The sequence below is a fragment of the Siphateles boraxobius genome, unplaced genomic scaffold (genome assembly GCF_051911475.1).
Source record: "Siphateles boraxobius isolate OS27281-9 unplaced genomic scaffold, OSU_SipBor_1 26, whole genome shotgun sequence".
Taxonomy (NCBI): Eukaryota; Metazoa; Chordata; class Actinopteri; order Cypriniformes; family Leuciscidae; genus Siphateles; species Siphateles boraxobius.
The window spans coordinates 24,679,508-24,706,214 of record NW_027508876.1 but is presented as its reverse complement, the minus strand read 5'-3'; the positions used below and the strand labels follow the sequence as shown (position 1 = coordinate 24,706,214).

Sequence of the window (26,707 nt, the reverse complement as noted above, 5' to 3'; positions counted from 1 at the left end):
AAAGTTATGCCAACATGTTTGTACATCGCTTTAACTTTAAAGCTCCAGTAGGTAGCTTTTGTAAACAAATATTTGTTAAAACTCTCATTATGTCTTGAAAGTAGAATATGAGACAGATAATGTGTGAAAAAAATCAAGCTCCTCTGGCTCCTCCCTGTGGTCCTACTGCCATTTGCAGAAATACACCGCTCCCGGTCAGAAACAACCAATCAGAGCCAGGAGGAATGTCTTAACAGTGTCATTCACGCCCGTGTACGCGCTGATCACACCTCTCTTGCACAGCGCGAGCGCGTACCGTCGTACATTTGTTCATTTTGAACGAGTCTTTTTCGGAGTCATTTCGTGCATTCAATGCATGACTCGAAAAAAGATTTGTTCATTTGGATGAACGAGTTCGAACAGGATCACGAACGTGCATCACAGAACAGAGCAAGGCGAGCATTTGTGCTTATAAAACTTAAAGTTTTTTATTTATTTTTGAAATGACCGATCGTTTCACTAGATAAGACCCTTATTCATCGTCTGGTATCGTTTAAAGCCCTTTGAAGCTGCACTGAAACTGTCATTTGGTTCTTGAAACGTTTGTGTCCTATTGAAGTCCATTATATGGAGAAAAAGCCTGGAATGTTTTCATCAAAAAACTTAATTTCTTTTCGACTGAAGAAAGAAAGACATGGACATCTTGGATGACATGGGGGTGAGTAAATTATCAGCAAAAGTTTTTTTTTTAAAGTGAACTAATCCTTTAACGTTATTTTAGTAGCTATAACGTATAGAAAGAGTGCAACCTTATAAAGTTACATGTATTGCAAAATACATAATGATTTGAGGACCAAGTTTGTAGTCAAAGTATGGGCAGGCCATAGTCAATGTAAAGCATATTGTTGATGTTTCGTCCCTATTAGTGAATGTTCCATAACTGTTTATAATCCGCCGTCATCGGTGGTCCTGCTTACTAGCCTGCGCGTTCACGGCAGGCTCCGCTGTGGGGGAGGAGCTGTGGAGGGAGGGCTGTAGCGTAGCAGAGAGCAAGTGGGTTGGACCTGTAAGTTGTGCTTGTTCAAATTTTCAGGCTAAGTCAACATTTTCTCAAAACTCCCTACTGCAGCTTTAACTCATTTTTTTTTTAAATCAGTTCAATTTAAGTTGAAATTACTTAAACGTATAAGTTGATTGTACTTTTTCTTTTACAGTGCCTTGCGCATCACGTTCTGGCTACAATATTTTTTTATATTTTACATCTAGAATTGTACTAGATTCAACTTAACTACAACCAAAGCAACATTATAAAAACAATGTGTGGTTTCTGAGGCAGAATCTAACCTTGCTGCTTGTTAAACCTCACTATGTTGTTAACAAATCATTTGTTTCCTCTCCATGGAAACATTTAGCAGTATGAAATAAAATGATAAAATCCTGTTTCCTTTAAATGGCATTTTAAAACTAATTTAAATGTTCCAAAAATGTTGCAGTTTAAAAAAAAAAGAGAAAACACATTATATTGACGTTTTGAGGCTACTTAAAGTCCCCCGGTGGTGAAAATCAAGCTTTTAATGTTGTTTAAATGTCTATGTGGTGTTTTTAATATGCTATAAGACAAACCATGTACAAATTCATAAGTCAACAACATTGCTGAGTATTTTCTCTTTAAAACTGCTGTGACCCAAAGACAGTCTCAAAAACGCGGTTTGAAATCGCTGGTGTTTCTCACGTTACAAACTACCTTGTAACCAATCAGGGGTGCGTTTCCAAAAGCCAACTATGGTCGCAAGTTCCGTCGTTACCAATAGAGTTCAATGGAAATTGTGATCATAGATGGCCAACGATGCTTTTGGGAAACGCACCCCAGGTCAACGTGGGATCGTCAAAAAGTGGATCTCTGAGCTGCTGTGAGTGAGTGGAGGCAGGGATAATTTGTATAATCATGGTTCCGTGTACACTAAATGAAGCAAGGGGTGTAGAGTTACATTAAAGCTATTTTAATGTAAGAATAAATTTTTTTTCAAGGACATTTTTTGTATGTCATTTTGGTGATCAAAGTTGAGTTTTAAGGGATCAAATTATTGACTACAGGGGGACTTTAAAGAGAACCAAAAAGATAGGCATTTTCACAATGCTTCCATAACATTTTATTTGATTATATGAAAATAAAATGTACTAAAATGATCTATCAGTTGATCTACAATTATCTAAATACGTAAACAGTATGTCATGTTCTGAATTTTACATCTAGAACATTGTACTAGAATGTAACCTTAACTAAAAGCAAACATTGTAAAAATGTGTTTTCTGAGGCCGACTCTAACCAGGCTGCTTGTTGAAAGCTCGCTTTGTGTTGTTGAAGACAAATCTTTTGTTTTACACCCCTCTCTACGGAAACATTTAGCAGTTTGAAACGAAATTACAAAATCCTGATGCTTTCTAGGCCACAAGTCATTTTTACTACTTGATGACGGTCTCTTTATTGCTGCTCGCAACTGTTTACATGCACCGGGAAGGACCCAAATTACAGTGTGGATCATTAAGATTGAACCAGCACTGCCATTAGTGAAATATTGCTCCATTGCCCCCAAAGACCTCCCTATGAAAACGCTGTCCTGATCTCCTACAGCTGCCACTAAATGCAGCTATTTTACTGTCTCATTATGACAGGCGAAAATCTATCATAACAGCCCAATCTTATTAAAGGAGCAGACATTATACTTTACAACAACACCGTGAGTGTGAACGTTTGACATCATTGCTTCAGTAAATGAAAGTCATTTGACTGTGTTAAGCTAGTAGCATTCCAAGATCTTTGGATTTTTCTTGAATAGTAACAGGCGCTAAACACAGGTAGGTTACTTTTACACTATCATCACACATGAAAGTCAATACGGCACCATGAGGAGCCCCGGATCCCCTACAGGGTGATTGCAAAGCGATGTATTTGGTAATGAATCAACTAAAGAGTATCGATTGACAAGGGGGTCACATTAGCTGCGGTAGAATAAAGTATATGCTCGCAGAAACCCAGTAACGTTTCAGTGATGTGGGTTATTAGCTCGTCTGGTTTGTCAAATAACGCTATGCAATTTGAAGCGAGACAAAAAGGAACAATCATTTAAAGGCAAAGGAATTCTGTCATTATTTACTTACCCTCATATTGTTCCAAACCTGCATGACTTTCTTTCTTCTGAGAAACACAAAAGATATTTTGAAAAACATCTCATTGGGCTCTAGTGTTATATGGACCTCAATATTTTCTAATATAAATTTTTTTGTGTTCTGCAGAGAAAATAATTCTTTTTTTTTTGGGGTGAACTAAGTCAGTATCGTTGTCGAAGACAAACATACATTCCATAAGCACAAATGCAGCATTCAAAATCGAATACTTTCTTACTTATAGTAGGCAAAAAACAGTACCAAAGGTAGTATGTCCGAATGCATAGCGACCAAAAAACAGTAGGCAAAAAGTACCCGGATGACCTACTACTTCCTGTGAGATTCTGAAGAGTGCATACGATGGACACTTTACTTTCCCATGAGGCCACGGGAGAGGAGTTGTGAATGATGGTGAAGCGACGCAACTGACACCGTATGTCACATGACAAATGACAACATGGCAAATGTAGTACGTCAGAATTTCATTCATACTACACACATTCATACTAAATAGAGCACACTGTTTAGCTGTCACAAAGTAAGTTTCAAACCAAATATAGTACTATACAGTATGTGATTTTGGATGCAGCTAAAGACTTTCACAGGTTTTTTTGTTTGTTTGTTTTTGTAACGTTTCAATAAATTATATATTAAAACTAACTCAAACATTCCAAAAACATTGCAGTTTGGTCAGGATTTTAGGATTGTTTTTTGTGAAAACACATTATATCGACATTAGGCTTGCTGCGATTCAGCCGCACACCGATTATATCACTTGCCCACCGCGGCTTGCCACTAAAAGTAAAATGCTCATGGCCGCACAGACATTCATAAGCGTTTTGAAAGTGAAGTGGAAAAGAATGGAAAAACTAGGAAGCCAAACATAAAACCAACCAGGTAGGCATTTTTGCAATGTTTCAAACACATCTTATTTTGGTTTTATAAAAATAAGATGTATTTGCAACTGAAATTGAATCTTTTTTTGTAATCCAAAAAATCTTGCAATTTTCAAATGAATCATTCTTTTGAACCAGTTCTCTCAAATGATTCAGGCCAATCTGCAAAACATTTATACATCACTCAATTGTAAAATCGTGTTGATTCAACAAGCATTTTTTAAGGGGATGAACCATCCTTAAGAACTGATTTTCTAAAACAAATATTTTCAATGCTAATCTAGACATCCTTAATGCTAATCTGAGCTCTTTATCAGAGCGACACAGACTGCTGGTGTATCTGACATCATTGCGACATCCACAGTCCGTGCAAAATGTGGAAGAACCACAGCCATGAACTTTGAGTTATGATTTTAATAAAGGATCTGCTGTTCTCCAGGATGCCGTGTATCATTTGAATGGAATGATTTGTCTTTTTTTGCACACATTTGCTTGACTTTTAGGAAAATTTACACCAGAAAGACTGCAGGTATCACGGAAGCTCTACACGATTATCTTTACGGTTTCGCAGTTCTCGTTGTTAATGGGATAAATCAGGCTCTGCTTCCAACATACCCTATATCTTGTCTTCAATAACCAAGGAAAGTCAAAACTCCCACAGGTTCAACACTATTCGATCCGGAGAAATCAATACAGGATATGAATGGACTTCATTATATTATTTGTTCTTGGGAGAATACTTTTGATGCGCCGTCGAATCGATGTGTCTGCTTAGAAACAATAGTGCGAGCGCCTACAGCGTTTGTTTTTACACCGAGACGTTTTGTGTCTTTTGAAGAGCCTGATTCTCCCATTCAGTCCTTCCAAGTCCCTTCAGTTCTGACTACAAGTCTCGCTGATTGCAACAGTTCGAATTACAGCGCATTCTTTCAACCGCTGCCGTTCCTAAACCAAAAGGTGGTTCGTTCTCCATTGACCCAGACCTGACCTGAATTCGGCAGGCGTGCGGGGAACGAAACCAAGCCAGGCCCGGTTGAGCGAGTTTTATCCTTGAGGATAAAACACTGCAAAGGAAGCAGCAATCAGAATCAGTTTTCGGCAGCGCTGATGAAGCACACAGATGTGTGTTGCATGCAGTTTCTCAGCAGTCAGACTCTTTGATGTGTTTGAAAGGACGCGTGTCACAGCGGGTGTTCTCGACAAACTCATCTTCCAGATCCAAACCCCACGATTCACAGCACTAATCCTCCACTAAACCCAAAATATTAACACAAAAACGCATTTTCTTTCATCACTTGCAGGAACATTTCCAAAGCAAGAAAAGCATCACAAATAGTGATTATATTGAGTAAGATGAAATACAAATTACGGCTTTTTAAAGCGGAGGATCTGTAATCGAAAGCATTATGATTCTATTAAGAGCCCAAGTTATTCTGTAATTAAATTTTCATATTAACTCAAAGGACAAATGTCTGAATGCAAAAAGGCTCTTCAGATCCCAAGTGTTCCCACTGAACAGGTAGGAGAGGGAAAGACATTACCAAAACATTAAATCAACCTTTAAAAATAGTAAATGCATTTATTCAAAGATAGAGATTCAATTTGCATACAGATTCTCTATTTGATTACTCCCCAGACACAAGCAAGCCATGATGTGGAGAGTTTAGAAACACTTTTCAATCTGCAATCAAAATATTATGCTTAACTATACTGTATCTCATTTACAACAAAGTTTTCTAATTAAAACTTTGTATACAGCTGAGACAAATGCAGGGCTGACTATACCAATTAAAAGTAATTGCGTATCAATGCACACACACAATGCACACCATGACAAATTGTGTCATAAACTAGAAACATATTTGGACTTGAGTTGCATAGAAAATTAATTATGGTGACGTCACACAACAAAGCAACCTCTTCCAGGTTGTGATGATGAGTTTGAGCAGCACTGTGGTGAGCTATTAAGTATTTTATAAAGTAATTATAATGTTTGTTAATGTTCATGAAATTATAATGTTTGTTAATGTTAATAAAAGCTATAATAAAGCAAAACACTACTGAAGTGAATGAGAAAAATCTTGCATATATAATTAAACAATTAAAATTAAAAATCAGACGTGCTATATGAATCCGTGTATGATTCGTTCAGTCGTTTTTTGATTTGATATTGAAAGTAGAAAAATGAGAAAACAGTTCCTTTTTCGTTTTTCAGTTTGTGCATGAACGTTAGGCCTATTATAGGCTATATGCATTATTCTTTCCTTTTTGTATTAGTGTTTAAAATATTTCATTTACAATTAATTATATTATTTTTTTAAACTTACTGGGCGAGGGAGACCATGCTAACAGCCGTCATTTATACCCTGCCATACCAGCGTAGGTGAATTTATATCTACACAGAGGAAAGCCCTGTAGGCTCTGCCCCGGTACGGGTTGTGTCGAGCCATTCTGGTTGTTTGGTGAGAAAAAGATGAAATGTAGTTGCAACAAACGAGATGCAGCAGCGGAGGACTCTTATTCTGCTGTGTGGAACTGAGGAAGAACTGATGACAGAATAGTTTGATCTTCGGCTGACAAATCAGAGGAAAGGCGCGTTTCATTCCCGCCCACGTGTAGAAATCGAATATTCAAGCTGTTTATTCATTTTTCTACCTCAGAACGAAAAACAAAAAATCTAGCAAAATTCTTGTTTTTCGTTTAAAAAAAACGGAACTGTTTTCTAATTTTTCTACTTCCAATATCAAATTAAAAAACGACTAAACGAAACATACACTGATTGGGGGGGTCCGTGTAACGCTTCACAATTCAGTTTTCACAACATACAATGCAAATGCAAAAATGAAAAATTGAAAACAGACATTAACAGACATTTTCTTGTTTTTCCAGTTACATTATCAATGGATAGTTGCCTTTTTCTCCCCTTTTTTTCCAATTTTACCTGTGCTAAATTGTGACTTCGGTAACAAACATTTGAATAAATGAAATCTTAACGATTTTCTATTTTTCGTCTTGTAATTTGCGCCGTGGGCGGTACCATTATCACAGGGGTGTGGCCGTGGACTAACTTTACTATCATTTAATTGATGCAACTGCTTTATTTACCCTGCATGCACGCTGAGGAGAAGTTTAAAAGACGAAACACAGGACGACATTTTTCACCCAAAGTGCCAGTTTTTATTGTTAATAAGTGCACTGTTAACCCTTGCTGTAAAAAAAAGGCCAAATTCTGAAAATATCATACCATTTTCCATTAAAACAGTGTTGCCTGTATTTTACTGTAAAAAAAAAAAAAACCTGGTACGTTCTAAGAGTGTGTGCTAAATGTAGAATTCAGGTCGACCTGGCCATCAGGAGCAGCGGGCGAAACGGTGGCCTGGCTACTTATTTCGCTTACGCCGCTGGTTTGTATTTATAGGCTAGCCTACTTATTCGTTATTACTTTTTTATATTGATGCATGCCTCGATGCCCCCGAATTATTTAAGAACTCGCCATTTGATAATTAACCAAAACAAATTATGAATCCGCTACTCTTGACATGCAGTATATCATTAGATACCTACATATAGGCATATGAAAATCTTGGCTAACATTGTAATAAACCGTAATGAACCCGGCTAATATTGTAATGAACCGAGCTAATAACTGCTAAATTTAAGGGTACGAGAAGCTGTGAGAGGCACTTTAATTTTATATTACATTTCATTATTTTTGAGTAGAACATGGAACCTTCAATAGGACTATATCCCAAAATTAAAAGAAAAAAGTAATAAATAGCAATAGTAATTAATGTTTATATGTTTAACAGTCTATGTTTACATAAGGCAAAATGTTTAAAATCTGTCTGAACTGATCCTAGCTGTCTTTTCACTTTTCCTTTCTTCATAATTTTGTTACAGTTAGCCTATAAGGTTTAGCAAATGTTTTTTGATTTTGTTAGCTTTCATTCACATCTCATTTAGCCTACATGCAAACATACAAAATGTTTAGGCTACATAGTAAACTCCTCAGATGCAGATGTTTTCACTCGAGGGCATCATTGTTCGTTTCCACGGCAACATTGAAGTTTAGTGCTTCTCACAGCTTCTCGTACCCTTAAATTTAACAGTTACTAACTCGGTTCATTACAATAGAAGCCTTTAGCCGAGAATTTGATATGCCTATGTATAGTGAATAGCTATGCATATCTAATGATATGCTGCATGTCAGGAATAGCCGATTCATAACTTGTTTCGGTTAATCATCAAATGGAGAGTTTTTAAATCATTCGGGGGCATCGAGGCATGCATCAATATAATAAAGTAATAACGAATAAGTAGGCTAGCCTAGATAAATACAAACCAGCGGCGCGGACGAAATAAGTAGCCAGGCCACCGTTTCGCCCGCTGCTCCTGATGGCCAGGCCGACCTGAATTCTACATTTTGCACACACCTTACTAGGTTTTTTTTACAGTAAAATACTGGCAACACTGTTTTAATGGAAAATGGTATGATATTGTCAGAATTTGGCCTTTTTTTACAGCAAGGGTTAACAGTGAAGTTACTATCAATAAAAACTGGCACTTCGGGTGAAAAATGTCGTCGTGTGTTTTGTCTTTTAAGCTTCTCCTCAGCGTGCATGCAGTGTAAATAAAGCAGTTGCATCAATGAAATGATAGTAAAGTTAGTCCACGGTCACACACCCGTGATAATGGTACCGCCCACGGCGCAAATTACAAGACGAAAAATAGAGAATCGGTTAGATTTCATTTATTCAAATGTTTGTTTCTGAAGTCACAATTTAGCACAAGTAAAATTGAACAAAGGAGAGAAACCGGCATCTATTCATTGATAGGCTAATGTAATTGGAAAAAAATGGTTTCAATTTTTCATTTGCATTATATGGTCTGAAAACTGAATTGTGAAGCGTTACATGGACCATTGGGGTCCTATTGTGCTTTTTCACTTTTTCATCTTTAGTTAGTGTGTAATGTTGCTGTTTGTGCATAAAAAAGATGTGCAAGGTTACAAAGCTCAATGTCTACTCCAAAGGAAGATATTTTATTTAAAGCTCCACTCTAGTCAATCATTTTATCCCTTAAAAACTCATCTTTATCCCTAAAATTACATATTAACATTTGTTTTCTCCTTATAAAAAAATTATTCATGCCTTAAAATAGCTTGACTGTGACTCTACACCCTTGCTTCATTTAGTATACACAGTTCTATGAATCTCCAAATTGGCCCCTCCTCCACTCACTCACACCAGCTGATTGGTTACAAGGTAGTTTGTGATGTCAGAAACACCAGCGATTTCAAACCGCTTTAGTTCACAGCAGTTTTAAGGAAAAAATAAGCAATTGTGTTGACTAATGAATTTGCACATGGGTTGTCTTAAAGCATATTAAAAACACCACATAGACATATAAACTACATTAAAAACTTGAATTTCACCACAGGGGTTTTTTAACGGAATCCACATTCCATGACCTACAATGAACGGCTCGTTTGGACAACAACACTATTTTTGCTGGCTTTATGAAGTCATAATGTTCTAATCATTTAAAATTAACCATTTAAATAATCCCCACCCACGGAATACGCAGAAATGAGGACGAGGCCTGGATGAGCTGCTGATATGTCAAAGATACACTGTTTTGTCCACACCTCATTTTGCTGACGAGCTTAGAGTGGTTAAAATGTATTTTAAACACTGTTCCTGAACATTATAATCCCGATGTTTATCTGTGTGCTGCACATTTTACGAAGAACAGCTTCCAGATCCATGATGTAGGCTAAACACAAAAGCTTTTACAGTGTTGTTTGTGGATGACAACTTGTAAGTATGTCTAATTATTTGTAGTTGCGTTATCTATTAACAGTTCTAATTATAAGTTTTATGTTGTTGCTACGCTCGCCTGCTAGCCAACATTAGTGTTGATATAGTGTTGTTTACTACAGTTGTTTACTACTGTTCACCGCCCATAAGGAAAATTAACCATGTTTTTGTGATCGATTACTGTTTGTTTAACCATAGTTTTCCAACAAATATCATGATTAAATGGTGGATAACATCGTACCCATAATGCACAAGAAAAACATACCACTCTGAAACGTCTTGTGAAATCCGTGCTTGCAAAGTCCGTGCATGAAATCTGTTCTGGATGCTCCTCTTGTTTGTTAACATTGTCAGGGTCTGAATTGGGTTTGAAATTGCCGCCATCCTTTATATTTACACTAGAGCAGAACTTGTTGTTATGGAGGGGTGGGACATTTCCCGAAACACACGCTAAGTAATGCCAATCACAACACACTGGGCCAGCTCACCAATAACAGTATATTTCGTATTTCGGAAAGAGGGGCTTCATCGAATCCAGAACTATAGAGAGAGGAGCTGTAATAATGTAAAATATGAGAAAAATAATGTTTTTGACTTCATATTTGAAGTCAAATTACAAGTACAAATTATAAGTACATGGATGCTTTCCCCAAAAAATAAAACTGTTCTTATACCAAGTGATTCGTTTTTCAGCCCACTACAGAGCATTTTTGTTTGATTTGAATAAAGTGTTAATATATAACAGCCTGATCTGATACTGCACACTGTCTTGGACAGAGACTCTGGCTTCATCTGAAATCACCATACATCCTTACTATATAGTAGATGAAAACGGTATGTGACAAGAGTAATATGTCAGAATTCATAGTACTCATAAAAGACTAGGCAAAGAGTACCAAGATGACTAATTATTTTAGACGAATTTCTGAAGTGTGCATACGATGGACAGTTTACTATCCCATGAGGCAACGAGAGAGGATTTATGAATGGGAAAAGTGCAACTAACAATGGTAGGTCACATACCAACATGGCAAATGTAGTCCATTCACATTACACACATTTATACTATATAGAACATACTTTTTAGCGGTGGAAAAGTACTTACTTATTACTTAGAGTATGCGATTTCGGATGCAGCCTCTATCACTTACCTGTAACACTGTGGCTCCTGCATGGAGGAACTGCAATCCGGACTCTGCAGAGTCGATGCCCCCGGTGGCCAGAATGGGAAAACCAGGCAGAGCTTTTGCTATAGCAGACACTGCTCGCAATGCGATGGGCCGAATGGCATTTCCTGCACAGATGCAAGAAAAAATAATGTTATATATATATATATATATATATATATATATATAATTACCCACTGGAACCATTTTTTACTTTTATAGATGGGAAAAAAAATTAAAATAATGTCCAGTGTGAAGATCTTGAATCTCAGGTGGAAGGACTACAGCAGACATAAATTATCTTTGTTAAACGGCATCTCATCCTCTAAAATTTCAGGCTGAGATTCTCTAGGGAGCGCTGTGCCTCCTTACATTACACCCTTTATTTATTTACCTGAGCCGCAATGTCTTGAATAAAATTAAAACCTCTGATCTGATCCCGCTGACAGACGGGGCCGTTTATCACATTAGATTTAACTTCATTTCACTGGCAGCCTTTTTTCCCCTCATTGATCAGTGGGAGACATTGTCTCTCCTCATTTGGCGCTGGTGTCACTAAAGACAAAGAGCGCAGGCCAGCGCTCTCTCCCACACGCTAAATGACCCTTATTAATGATACGGAGGACTCGTGTTAAAGGAACACCGTCTCAGTCGATTTTCTCAGAAGAAGCATGTAGAAGCAAGTTAATGGCGGCATTTCCACGTATATTACAGAACATGTGAAACAAAAGCAAATAGTTTCAAACACAGGATGCACATTCATCCTACATAAAATAAATAAGGGATATTATGTGTTTCCACAAAATACATCTTTTTAACATTTCCCCTAGACAGCAGCAATGAGATTAAATGGAAAGAATACAAAGACTTTTACTGACGTATCTCGATTCTCAGATTTTTATCCCGAAAAATCTTATAAAAGGCCAAGCGAAGTGCAGAAAATGTTATCGTTATAGTTGAGGTGTGGACTATTCTTTTATATTTTTAACGATTTTTAGAATTATATTTTTATAGATATCATCCTTGGTGTGAACGGGCCTTAAATGTGTTACCGGATTTTCAGAGAAACATCTGAGACAGTCGATTCATCTTTTTCCAACAACATTCTGTGCGCAAGCCAATAAAAAACAGAGTATTTGAAAAGCTATGTAATACACTGACACACATTTCAGTCTACTTAGTCAGGGGACACTTAGCAGGTCTGCCAGCTGACACTCAAATCTAATCCAGCGGATTTAAATGGAAGGAGGACCCATATTCAGTGGCCATGCAGGAAGCGCTTCTCAGGAGGAGATACTGACACCTCTAATTGCATTAGAAATGGATGAGCTACTCTCAGCGACTGCAGCCTCTCCACAGGTAGAACCCTGTCACCCCAGAGCTGTTTACAAACACATGGGGGGGGGGGGGGGGGAATTGCTTTTATGAGACTCTGATGGACAAAAAAGAAATAAAAAGGAGCAGGGGAGGGCGTTGAAAGATTGACAGATGGTGTCAAATTCCTTCACGACCCTCGTTTTCTTATTGGGAAACGACAAGCCTCATTGTTTCCATATGATGCGGAAGCATGTCGTGTGGCGTGTTGTCATGGTTAGTCTTGCAGAAACCATCGTCAGGTCACTAGAGGGTCTGTGTTTGCGGGATGGGGGGGGGGAAGCTTCTCATCTCTGGTGAGTCCGAGGCACTTGCTAAAATGCTGCACGTCACACCTGCTATTCCGATGAATAATTCTGAGCACAGACGGATGTACGGAGGAATCAGGCTGGACACTGAGGCCTGGAATTTGGCATCGTCAAACAAGAAGAAGAAAGGCAATAGGAGAGAAGAAAAAAAATCACGTACAAGGAGAGGCAATTAGGGAAATACACACAGACCTGACCTATGGTATGATAATGAACATCCTGTCTAACTCCCTCAAACGTACACACACACAGAGAGAATGCTGGGAATGGTAATTGAAGCTGAGGAAATATACAAGAGCTGTTCATTTGTTGCAGAAGAACATAAGTTATTGACACAGAAAGGTTGCACAAATCTGTATTTTGGGTTTGAAACTGAAATGTGGAATCAGACGTGAGAGGAATTAGAAGTCACGGAGAAAGAGATGAAAATATAGATGAAAAGCAGGAGCTTGAAGGCATGGTGGAGACGTCAAACATGCACACCCATCATTATCATACTGTGTTAATGACTTATGGGTAATGCTCACAGAGAACGGCCGAGCTCCACTGGGTTTGCCATAAATATTCGTCTTCCATATATACATTCATATATACATTCAGATTTCCGTAATTAATGGAATTTGCGAAGGCAAGTGATACTTCAATATTATCGTCGGTCATTCTAAGTATTAAACACACAGTTTGCACTATAGACATAAATGCTACTCTTTTTTTTTTTTTTTAAAGAGGACCTATTATGCCCCTTTTTACAAGATGTAATATAAGTCTCAGGTGTCCCCAGAATGTGTCTGTGAAGTTTCATCTCAAAATACCCCACAGATAATTTATTATACCATCTTGTAAAGGTAGGAACATAGAGTTTCACTGCAGGTGGGACCTGAGCCCCATCTAGAGAAACAGTAGAATACCATATAAACTTACTTAAGTGTGGACTTGTTTTACTTAGGCCAGTAGGAAACCATCCAGAACACTATCATTATCACTAGCATCATTGACAGCGCTAGGCCGGGGGTTGCCAGGGCTTGCCTGTCCATCGCTTTGCTTCAGAATGCCTTTATTAACCCCCTGGGGCAGTATGGATTACTTTTATGATGGATGATGTACTTTTTTGGGCTTCAAAATCTAAGGTACCATTCACACCCATTATAAAGCTTGGAAGATACAGGGTATATACATAGGATGGCTTTAGGGTGAGTAAATTATGGGATAGTTTGCCAGTGGAAACCATATAGCAACATGACAAAACCACTTACCAACAAGGTACTAAGCAAAAAAAAACACACAAAAAAACAGCATTTTTGTCTTGTCTTCTGGTAAAATATCTAAATAAACAACTTTAATTTAGAAAAATGTATGTGAAAAGCAAAATTGCATAAGAGATTGTTTTTTAGGATTAATTGGTCATTAGTTTTGTCTTGTTATAAACACAAACCTCACAAATTGTGACTGGTTTTAAGAGGAAAAAAACAATTTGCATGTATTTTCTCAGAACAAAATACATTCTTTGAATATCATTTGAATAAAAAATAAATAAATAAATAAATACAATTAAACTGATCTTGTTTTAAGGATGTTCAAATATTTTTAATAGAAAACTAGATAAAAAATACAGATCATGAACAATTCGCAGTGTGAACGGAACCGGACTGGACAACTACAATAGATGTCTGTCCCAACATACAGTGTGAGAGATTTTGCACAGACAATACTACATCTTCTTCATAAAATGTAAAAATCTAGTTCAAAATTATAATTCTGGTTCGTTTGGCCACACAAACCTCACACCTGATCACTCTGACGGACTCATCCCTGTCTGTCCTGACAGTCACATTAGTATAATAAGCAATTTCTATGAATACCTGATTGTATGTTACAATAATAGCATCAGGAGATGGCGAATGTGTGTCCTCGTTTAAATGTGATGTAATAAAAGACTTAAGATAACTCTGACATTTGAGAAAATGTCATCAGTTCACCTTTTCTCTTTGATGAAATGATGGCATTATATTTATACAATTATCCGATTAAACAAAGTAACGTGCCAGAATCTGCTGAAAACGGTGAGGGGCACAAAGTCATCGCCGCCAGTCTCAAAAACATTGGCTGACACACTGAAAACTGATAGCAAACTGCAAAAAAAATACTCAAATTATTTGTAAACATTACATCCCAAGTCAAGATCATCAAGGAATTTACCTCAATGTAGGTACAATGATGCAAAATAGAAAAAAAGCCAAAATGTGTTTATGAACCTGAAAAGGCAGAGCACTCCTTAAAGCATACATGGCATTTTGTGTGCGACACTATGGAGACACTATGTTTCTGGTATCAGTGCGCACTATCTAGTGGTCAGTGACTGATGCATAATTCAGAGATCTGGTCAGAATGCTGGGCGTCTGTGGTCAGTTAAGGCCACTGGTGCACATTGTGAAGTGTGTGAAGACCTCTGCACAAATGCCTCCTTTCACAACACCACTCTTGGCTTTAGAGACTGACAAAGCACATCGCCTCCTACAGCTGAGAAACTCACTCAAATAATGATTAATGAATGGGAAAAGGACCAAAAAAATGTCTCAGGTTACGTATGTAACCCTGGTTCCCTGATAGGGAACAAGACGCTGCGTTTGAGACACGGTGGGAATGCTCTGCGTGATTACGTCTTGAAGCACGTGTAAAATCAACCAATGGGAGCTCGCTACGACATAGATGACGTCATAGACCAGGTAACTATAAAGCAACTCTGAAATCAGACCGCGACAGCTTCTGAAAGGCCTGAAGCAAGTTGATCAGGGCATGCAGGAAGTATGGCAGGCAAACGCAGCATCTCGTTCCCTATCAGGGAACCAGGGTTACATACGTAACCTGAGACATTCCCTCTCAAGGGACCTCGAGCTGCGTTTGAGACACGGTGAGAACCCCATACCCACTACGCCATAGTGACAAATGCCCGTTCTGTGTGAAAGTCCTGCGCACACTAAGAAGCAAGCAACCTCGCCCCAGGAGTGGAGAGGTCAAGGTCATAAAACCTGACAAATGTATGCGGAGAGGACCATCCAGCCGCATTGCAAATGTCAAGAAGGGAAACACCCGAAATCAAGACCATACAGATCGCCATACTTCGAGTAGAATGGGCCCTAACAGCCATAGGTGAAGGTTGTCCGGCCGCTTCATAAGCCAATGAAATAGCCTCGACTACCCATTTACTCATCACCTGTTTAGATCATCCTCTCTTGAGTGGGCATCCTGATCTGGGGTATTAAAGGGTGGAGGATAAAAGGCTTGCAGCACTATTGGGCCCCCAACATTTAGTGGGACCTTAGGAATATATCCCGGTCTGGGGTAGAGAAATGCCTTCACCATACCCGGTGCAAATTCCAGACATGAAGGAGCAACCGACAGAGCATGTAAATCACCAATTCTCTTCATAGATGAAATAGCAAGGAGAAATAAAGTTTTTAGAGTGAGGAATTTTTCTGAAACCTCCTCGATGGGCTCGAAGGGAGCCAAAGCCAGACTCTCAAGTACAATGGCCAAGTCCCAAGCCGGTGCTCTAGAGTGCAGTGCAGGTCTCAACCTCAGTGTACCACGGAGAAAGTGGGTAATTAAAGTATCTCTCCCGATAGAAGTATCCCCCAGAGGGGTGTGGTAGGCCGATATAGCCGCCACGTAAACCTTTAAGGTAGAAGGAGATAACCTGGCAGAGAAATGGTCTTGCAGAAAATCAAGAACTGAACCAACAGGGCAGTTAACAGGATCTAACTGACTTTCACCACACCAGGTAGTGAAAAGTTTCCATTTTAATGCATACAGCCTTCTCGTGGAAGGAGCTCTGGATTGAAGAATGGTTTCTACAACATTGGTCGAGAGACCGGTTTCCCTGAGTCTCCTGGGTGAAGTCTCCACTCCCCGGGCCTCAGCCCCTGTCTCGACAGAATATCTGCCCCCACATTCTGATGCCCCGGAATATATATCGCCTTGAGCGACAATAACTTCCCCTGGGCCCATAGGAGGATCTGATGGGCCAATTTGCAAAGGTGACGTGACCTCAGACCCCCCAGATGGTTGATATAGGAGACCACCGAAGTGTTGTCTGTGCGGACCAACACATGATGGCCTCTCAGGTCTGGCAGGAAATATTTGAGAGCTCGAAATACCGCCATCATCTCCAGAAGATTTATGTGCCAGGAACATTGATGGTCCTGCCAAAGACCTTGCGCCGAGCGCCCACTCATGACCGCCCCCCATCCCGTGAGGGAAGCATCCGTCGAAAGCGTGACGCGTCGACAAGAAGCCCCCAGCACTGGGCCCTGGGCGAGGAACCAGGGTTTCTTCCACATGACCAAGGCACGAAGGCATTTCCCCTCTGAGAAAACGCCCTTGGTCCTGAGCCACCACTGCAGGGGTCTCATGTACAGAAGGCCAAAAGTAATTACGTTGGACGCAGCTGCCATGAGACCCAACAGTCTCTGAAACTGTTTTACAGTGAGTGACTGGCCTAGTTTCACATTCTTTGTGGCTGTGAGAATCGCAGAAATACCAGCAGGAGACAGACGTGCCTGCATTGTGGTCGAATCCCAAATTACACCTAGAAAAGTGGACCTCTGAGCAGGGAGGATCACACTCTTTTTGGTGTTGAGCCGCAACCCCAAACTCTTTATGTGGGACAGAACAACATCTCGATGCTGAACTGCCAACTGCTCTGACTGAGCTAAAATCAACCAATCGTCGATGTAATTTAATACACGGATGCCCTGGAGTCTCAACGGAGCCAGAGCTGCATCCACTCGTTTTGTAAAGGTGCGGGGTGATAAACCTAGGCCAAATGGAAGAACCCGATATTGGTAAGCTTCGTCCCCGAAAGAGAACCTCAAGAACCTCCAGTGATGAGGATGGATAGATACATGGAAGTACGCTTCCTTCAAGTCTATTGTGACAAACCAGTCCTCGAACTGAATCTGTGATACAATCTGTTTGAGTGTAAGCATTCTGAATTTGAGTTTCTGAACTCTGCTGTTTAACTGGCGCATATCTAGAATAGGACGCAACCCTCCATCCTTCTTTGGAGCAATGAAGTAACGGCTGTAAAACCCTGACTCTCTGCTGGGAGGAGAAACCCTTTCTATAGCTCCCTTTTGAAGAAATGTCAGTACTTCCTGCTCCATAACCAGAGCCTGCTGTGAGTCCACTATGGTAGGGAGGACCCCTTGAAATCTGGGCGGACGAGAACCGAACTGAATTCTGTAACCCTTTTCTATTATGTGCAGGACCCATAGAGAAATATTTGGCAGAAGTTTCCACGCTGCCAGAAATTCCGATAAGGGAACCAGTCTCTCGAGACTGGCCTCTGGATTTGATTGAACAATCATTTCGGTGCCTTGAAGCGGCGAACCGGCAGGGAACAACCGAACTGACCGTTCTACAACCCTCCTCAGAGGATTGCACGGGGACGCTGACACCTTGGCGACCTGAAGCGGCGAACCGGCAGGGAACAACCGAAGTGGCAACGCTGCGGCTCTCCTCGGAGAGTCGCCCCCCGGAGGGTGCAAAGGAGGGACGGTTCCTCGGAATCGTTCCTCCCTGGAGGGGACCACCCTCAGAAGCCCGATAGCCTTGGCGTCAGGACTTCTTCTTAGACCAAGGTCTTTTAGAGATAACAGTCCTCAGATCTTGTCTACCTCTAACAGGCTTGGACTGCGACCGCCACTCAGGAACCCCAGATTGAGGAGGTGCCCGAGCGGCGACGCTCTGTTTTTGCTGGGATCGGTGTGCGGAGCTCGTAGACGGACGAGGCTGCTCAGGCTTTATAGTACGAGCAGCCTCGGGGACACTGGACCGGCGAGGAAGAAACCTCTGAAACTCAGCCACTTGTTTCTTATTTTCTTGAAACCTATCAACGACACAATTTATAGCGTCGCCGAACAAACTTGTAGGTGACAGCGGTGCGTCCAGAAGAACAGACCTATCTTTATCCTTTATTTTTGATAAATTCAACCATAAATGAGACAGACTTGGCCGTCTCCTTGGTGGCCCGGACAGATAGATCTGTCGTGCGACGGAATTCTCGAATTGCATCAGCACTAACTTCCTCACAATCGTCCATGTCCCTCAGCAGGTCAGCCTGGTATGCTTGGAGAATTGACATAGTGTGTAAGCATGCCGCTGCCTGACCTGCTGCCGAATACGCTTTACCCACCAATAAAGATGTATTTTTTAAAGGTTTAGTGGGTAACGTCGGGGCTTTTAGAGAAGAAGATGACTCGGGGGAAAGATAACTCGGTAGTGTGTCTTCCGCGCGAGGCATAGATAGATAACCGTATTGCTCAATACCTTGAATTTTGCTATATTTACTGGTCTGAGGGTTATGTACTCTGGAAGATGCCGGTTTGGTCCACGATCTCGACACCTCAGTGTGGAGATCGGGAAAGAAAAGGTCGTGATCTAGATGGTAGATGATTTAAAAAAAATTAAGTTCATCTAACTTAAGTCTGCGATGTTGCGGGGTTTGAAACGGCCCTCAGCCCTTTCTCAGCCCTTACCTGCTGGATTCGGTGTTTCTGCCCAGGAAGGAGCCCGCCCTGCGTTTTCTCCTTCCCAGGCTGGGGCACCAATATTGCTGCTATCCAGTTCTGAGGAACTGGATGTCGCGGGTATGGGGGATTTTAAGTGTTCGCCAGCTTATAACCCTGCTGATGAGGAGCTTATGGAGGTTTTATCTCGTGCTGTAGCTAAATTAAATATTGAGTGGCCAGCCGATGATGTTGATGTTGTATCTAGAAAAAGTCTGTTAGATGAAAGTCTGTTAGATGAACAACTGAATTAAAATTCTCTCTCTTCTCCATAACATTGTCACTTAGACATGTGCACTCATGCGTACACGGGAACAGACTAACCCCTGTGTCAGGAGTGGTAAATGAAGAAAATGAAAATGAAGATGTATGTTAATAGTTGTTAAGTTCTCTGTAAAAAAAAAAAAAGGCCTGGAAGATAGCAAACCTAACGCAACACATTACTTTCCATAAAAAAGTAACTAAGTAACGTAACTAGTTACTTTTTAGGGAGTTATACAATATTGCAACACATTACTTTTAAAAGTTACTTTTCCAACATAATGGCTGAGGTGGTTTCAAAGCTTTTCTTTTGTAACAATTTTCACGTTCACAGAAAAACAGACAAAATAATTTGGCATATTGCATCTAAAATGTAAGATATCCAATATTAAAGTATAGTATTACTGTTGAATAAAAGCACTTTCAGTTGTTAAATGTGTGTGAACCCCCCACCCACAAATGCCTTTTGTTTTCAAATAATTTTTTCAGCATTATTTGTTTTTATTGTAAATATGATTGTGCTTCACAATTAAATGCATGCATTTGGCAGACGATTATACATTGTAAGTTATTGTTCAACTAACTGGGATGCGTAAGGACGAAATGAAATGTATCAAATAGAAGGAGATGTTACATAACATCATAGCCTGTTTAACATATTCATGGCTTGAATGCCTCAATTACAAACCCTGTACAGGTTGCGTAGAATAAGAACACAACTCTTATTATTTATCAGATCTTAACAACATCATGTTGAAGAAATCTGAAAAGTTACGGTACAAGTTAATACGGCGTTGTTGCCTCTAATCAAAGCAGGTTTTTGTAATTATAAAAACCAGCTCACAAAGTAAGGTATGGGGGTGGGTGATGTGCTGTAATTAACGCTTAAACTACTCATTATTACTTTTAGATGTGCAAAGCCATGTACTGTAACCTGTTCTAAATTTCCCTCCTATTTAATTCTAATCCAATTATGATGCAAATGAGGACAAAGCATGCACTGAAATCACTTACGCCCCTGCATAAATAAATCACAAAGATATATTTATCGATCACTGACCAAAAAAGCTCAAAAACGCTCTTCTACATTAACATTTATTCATTTAGCTGACGCTTTTATCCAAAGCGACTTACAATTGCTATATTTCAGAGGTCGCACGCCTCTGGAGCAACTAGGGGTTAAGTGTCTTGCTCAGGAACACATTGGTGTCTCACAGTGGATTTGAACCCGGGTCTCTCACACCAAAGGCATGTGTCTTATCCACTCCGCCATCACCACCTCTTATAAGGTGATTATTTCCAGGTTATAGTCATAGTATAATATATGAAATATACACCCCCATTCAAAAGTTTGGAGTTAGTGAGATTAATACTTTCATTCTGCAAGGTAAAAAAAATACAGTAAAGTAATTTACATTGTTACAAAAAATATATATTTTAAATAAATGCTGTTTTTAACTCCCCCAAAAAATGTATCACAGTTTCCACAAAAATATATGAAGGTGTTTTCAACATTGATAATCATAAGACACTGTTGTTGTGGTTGTTGTTGTTATTTTTTGAGCAGCAATTCAGCATTTTATAATGATTTCTGAAAGATCATGTGACACTGAAGACTGGAGTAATGATGCAAGAATAAATTGCATTTTAAAATATATTAAGATAGAACAAGAATGGAACAAGAATAGGCAAAGCTATTTTGAATTGTAATAATATTTTAAATTCAAAGCGTTACAGATTTTACTGTATTTTTTATTAAATGAATGCAGCCTTGGTGCGCACTTTCAAAAACATAAGAAACAACACTTTGAATGGTAGTGCACGTATTATTATTCCCTTTAGTTACATGTTATAACCTTTTAAGCTACTTAATTTAACACATTAATTAGTTTATGACGAATAAGACATCTATTTATGCACTGAATACTGACTGATATCAAAGTCTCAAGCTCATGTTTGACTGTTTGGTCCTTTACTGGGTGGATGGACACAGGAGTGATTGACAATCTAATTCAGCGAGTGCGTTATAGATGCCTCTTCTGGTGCGTGTTCTTATCATTAGCAGTTAGCCTATGGTTATGTTCACAGCTCACTGCCGCTGCCCGCCCATAAGATTTAAGGGCCTGCCCTTTAAAGAATATTTTACATAAAATTGAAATCTTGACAGCGGTGAGAAATCCGTCCTGAGCGAGGCGAATTTAATTAATCAGACCAACCGTACAGTGCTCTGTCCAACACAGCAGGCCACGAATTAAACAGCCGAAAGCTCCCTGCATCTCTACCACATCACCTCCGCTCTGTACGCACCAAGCAGGAGGCAATGCACTGATCTAGCTAGATACAAATAAAAAAAAGCAAAAAGAAAAACACAACCAAACAAAACTCAACATATTTCCCGAGAGCCCCTCTCACATAGACGATGCATTTATGACCTGTGCGAGAACCACAGACACAGAACTGGGACTGTATTTCTTCTTTATGCGGCGCAGCATCTGTGTCGAAACTCTCGGAGGATTGTTTAACTAGTAAACGAAAGCAGTGTGTACTCAGAGTGTGAGCTTTTGCATTTGACGGTAATGTGGCTGAACGTACAGCGGGTGACCGCGGCGCTCAAACGTGCCGGGAGACGAGCGGCATTCTCTCACTGTCATTACAGAAAGATCACGCTTCTGTTACCTTCAGCATGACAATCACCACAACAGGCACGTAGAATGAGGCATTATGGGTATGTTGGGAAAAAGTGAGGTGAGATTGGAGCTCCAGGGGTTAGAAACCGATGTACGGGTGTGTTTTCTCTGAGGGTTGAAGGAAGACTATCTTAGTGATACATAAAATGTTGAAGGAACAACAAAAAAATCAGCCTTCCAAATCCATATGAATCTACTCTTTTCAATATAGTAAAAGTGAATAAAGACCGTCAGGCTCCAAAATGAAAAAAAACAAAATGAAAAAACACCATTAAGGTTTAATACAGTAGCTACAAGTAATCCATTCCCTCACAGACAAGGCTCAAACCTAGTCCCAGACTAAAATTCATGTTTAAGGTGTTTCAACTGAAAGCAACTTGCACTGACTGATCTCAAAATATTTCAGTGACAATGTTTTGTCTCAAGATGCACACCAGTAATATTTCTTCCAATGCACATTTATAAAAGCAACTTAAATGTCTTAATTGAACTAAATCCTAATCATGGTTTAATCTAAGCCCTGTCTGTGAAATCAGGACCATATGACTTGTGCGATAATATGACTTACTGGAGGAGAATATATTATTATATTATGAATATGAGTTCAGAAGAGAAGTCATGATAATTTTGTATGACAAACAGACCCAAATTTAAGTCATATTCATAATAAAATATATTCTCCTCCAGTAAGCTGTAAACTGCTTTCAGTCATTTTGAATCATTGCATCATTAAAGGGATAGTTCACCCAAAAATGAAAATTCTGTCATTAATTACTCACCCTCATGTCGTTCTAAACCCGTAAGACTTTCCTTTATCTTCGGAACACAAATGAAGATTTTTTTTTAAATGAAATCTGAGAGCTTTCTGTCCCTTCATAGACAGCTACACAAATACCAATTTGATGCTTCAAAAAGTTCATAATGAGATCGTTAAACTAATCCATATGAATTGAGCGGTTTAGTCCAACTTTTCTGAAGAGACTCGATCGCTTTATATGATGAATAGATGGCTTTTATATTCACATTCAAAAAGTTCTCAGATTTCATCAAAAAGATCTTCATTCGTGTTCTGAAGATGAACGAAAGTCTTACGAATTTAGAACGACATGAGGGTGAGTAATTAATGACAGAATTTAAATGTTTGGGTGAACTATCCCTTTAAGTTAAACTAGAGAACCAAAACAATTATATTCATGAATAAATCATTCGGATCGGTTTGGCAACAGGTCCGACTCCAAAGAATGATTCAGTCACAAATCGGATTTTTATATGAATAACAACATAACATTTTGTTTTTGTCTGAGCAAGTTCAGTGTACTTGAAAATCCACATTGAGAATAATATTATTTTATGCAGCCAATAGAATCTCATGAAAGCGCAATCGAGCACAGAAGACCAATGGCCACGGTCAAGATTTTTGTTAAATAATACATTAAAATTTTGGTTTGTCTTTCACCAAACCCTATCGCAATTCCTCAGAACACTTGGAATATGAGACACGTGTTGCATGTGACCACTCTGTAATCGTTTTTTTTTAAAGCTTGATGATGGTCGCTATTCACTGCCATTTAAATGTGGGTGCTAGTGGGACATTTCTTTGAAAATGTCTCCTGTTGTGGTAAAAAAAAAAAAGGAACGGCATACTGCATTAGAACAACACCAAGGTAAGTAAACGATGACTTAATTTTCATTTCAGGATGAACTACCCCTTTAAGTAAACTGAACTTGTTAAAATTGTTTGCCATAAAGACCAGTTTTATGATACTTTAATTGGACTTTTTTGGGGGGTCATTTTAAAGCTTGGTGGCTTCAGTCCTCATTCACTTATTCATGATATTGGAATGAGTTGTCAGGATATCCTTTAAAAAATTTGATTTCCACAGAAGGTAGAAAGGTTTGGAACAACATAGCCTACGGGTGAGTAAACAATGACAGCGTATTCATTTTTTGATTGAACTATCCCTTTAAAAGAAGTGAAAAAGTAGTAGAGGGGCATAACGGACACAGTGAGGGTATCTCATGGGAACAACCGAGTGATACATTCTCTTTCTCTCTCTCTGAAAATGGTAGGCAGACAGGCAAACACATCCATGGCCACATCCTGCAGCTCTCAAAGGGGTCCTGATTCCACCCACTCCATGACACTGTGCTAATGCACTCTCAGAAAGGTCAATACTCACACAAACACACACACGTACACACGTCTCAGCGCTCAGCTCAGCTATTGAAAGGAACCTCCCAGAGCACTTTTAATTGTCAGTCGCTACAAGCCACATACAGACACTCTGGAGTGAATATAAAATCCATTAAATGGAAAATTTGACTTGCAAAAAGTGAGGGTGGTTTAAAAAAAACTTAAGTTTGGTAGGTCAGCGGGACCAAAGATTGAAAGAGGCCTTACAATTCAAGCCCGACAACATAGTCTAACTTATTTTTATGTTTTGTGGCTTTGTGGGAATATAAAATACTATACTATACTATACTATACTATACTATACTATACTATACTATACTATACTATACTATACTATGGCACTACTGTAGTTTAAATTATGAGTAGCTTGCAGAAAGCTAGTTATGAAGCAGCTTACAATGTATTTACTGTATGAACACAAACTACACTAAACTACACTGCGTCTGTTTGACTATAACTCTAAACCAAGAGTTACGAATCCAAGTACCAGCACACTGTAGTAATACAAATGCTAGCACAAATATTGAAACTACTCCTATTGTATACTACAGTAGCACTGTACTGTACTGTAATACACTCCACTGTACCATAAAACACTACAATAGCAAGGACCATGTTTTGTCTGAGAAGTAGAGAAATTTAATTTTGGATGAATATTTCATGTTGGATTTCTCTAAGTTTGGGTGGTTTTCAGTGTTTGTTTTTCTAAAGCATCATTTGTCTTTGCCATTCATTCAGTCAGAAAAATATGTTTTCCATGTATATTTATACAGTACTGCACTTTAAAAAAGCAGTGTGTTCTGTCAGAAGAGCACTAAATGTAAATGTGAGTGTTCGTTTATGCGTTCTGCATGAGCGTGTGTGTTGTGCATGAAAAGTGTGGCAAGTTGTCTGTGAAATAAAAGTCAGAGCCTGTGATCTCACAGGTATATGATCACTATCAGCTGTAACACACACAAACACACTCTCTGAGAGACTGTGAAGTGTGTATGTGTGTCTCTTCCTACGAGGACAATGTGTGTTTACACAAATGGGTTAAATAACTACAATCACTCCAGATAAGAGGTGGTTATTTGGCTCAGAAACAGCATGTGAACCACAGCTCTTCATCCTGAAGCTTAAGTCTAATCTAACGCTTTGAGGTCTTCGCTGCAGGTAAGGACAAAATAACTACACATAAAATCACTTTCTGATAACTTACATGAACAATTTATCTCTCCCAAACACACATGCACTAATTGTATCCATTCATATATTTAGGTAATAGGTACTATTTGTTAAAGGCACACTATGTAAGATTTTTGGATCAAAATATCCTTTAGCCCCTAGAACAATGTTTTGAACAATATATTTTGTTGTTACATTATCCCAAATGTTTCTAAGAATGTTTAAATTCAGAGAAATAAACTTTTTTAACCAGAACACGGACTGTGTCCGTCCGTCACCTATCAATGACATCATACCCGCGTTACCCTCGATTTCCGGTTTTATTTATTTTATTGTAGAAACCATGGAAACACCACAGACGCTTTAATATATTGTTTTATTAGACAGGTGAACAACTGTTTGGATACATTCATCGACAGAAAACGAATCATTGTTATACAGCTCAACACAGTTAGTCTTTTTGTTTAAAGCTCGTTTTCTTGATTTACCGCGAGTACCATATTTACCATGCCTAATATGCTTTGCTCCACTGCTCTCGAGCAGTGTGTCGTGCTTGTCTCTCATTAGCAATAGTTCCAACGGCCTCGTTCTGCTCCAAAGGATTTTCTAACTTTAATACATTACTGGTCATCCATGAATATGATTTCTGCCCGAGTCCTATGATTCCGCGAAATCAAGGCGTCATCAAGCTATGCCTTCGTTTTGAATAAACAACCTCTAGTGGCGAAAAATTACATAGTGTGCCTTTAACATTAGCTGGCTTTAACTTTAATTGCATGTTCCATCGTAAAAGGGTTTCAACATACTGTATCTAGCTATACTTTTTGGGGGTACAGGGAGTCAGGTCATGCCATATCTTGCTTAGAGTACCAGTAGCACCACCTCGAAATCCCAATGTAACCTCTGTGTGTGGGCGGTCACATGCTAATGAGCTGATGACTGTGCATAGTACCTCAAACTGTTTCCACAACAGCAAATCAGTTTTTCCATGAGATGTCCCCTTTAAATGTAAGCACTGTTGCTAAAGCCCAGGTGAACAACAGAACATCATAGGTATATTTGTTTCCAGGCTGTTGGCAGCGTCAGCGCTGGCAGCCCGTAGGCCTGCGGTGAGAAGCGTGATGG

At 39.2% G+C, this 26,707-nt stretch overlaps 1 protein-coding gene across 1 annotated transcript in view; it reads right to left on the bottom strand.

The window, feature by feature from the left end:
• The window catches only part of dpyda (dihydropyrimidine dehydrogenase a), a 177,723-nt gene that overhangs the window by 20,208 nt on the left and 130,808 nt on the right, over positions 1-26,707 (bottom strand). Inside the window, exon 19 of the mRNA XM_077245078.1 lies at positions 11,011-11,153. Within this exon, the coding sequence (XP_077101193.1) occupies positions 11,011-11,153 (143 nt within the window). The remainder of the gene's footprint in view (positions 1-11,010; positions 11,154-26,707) is intronic.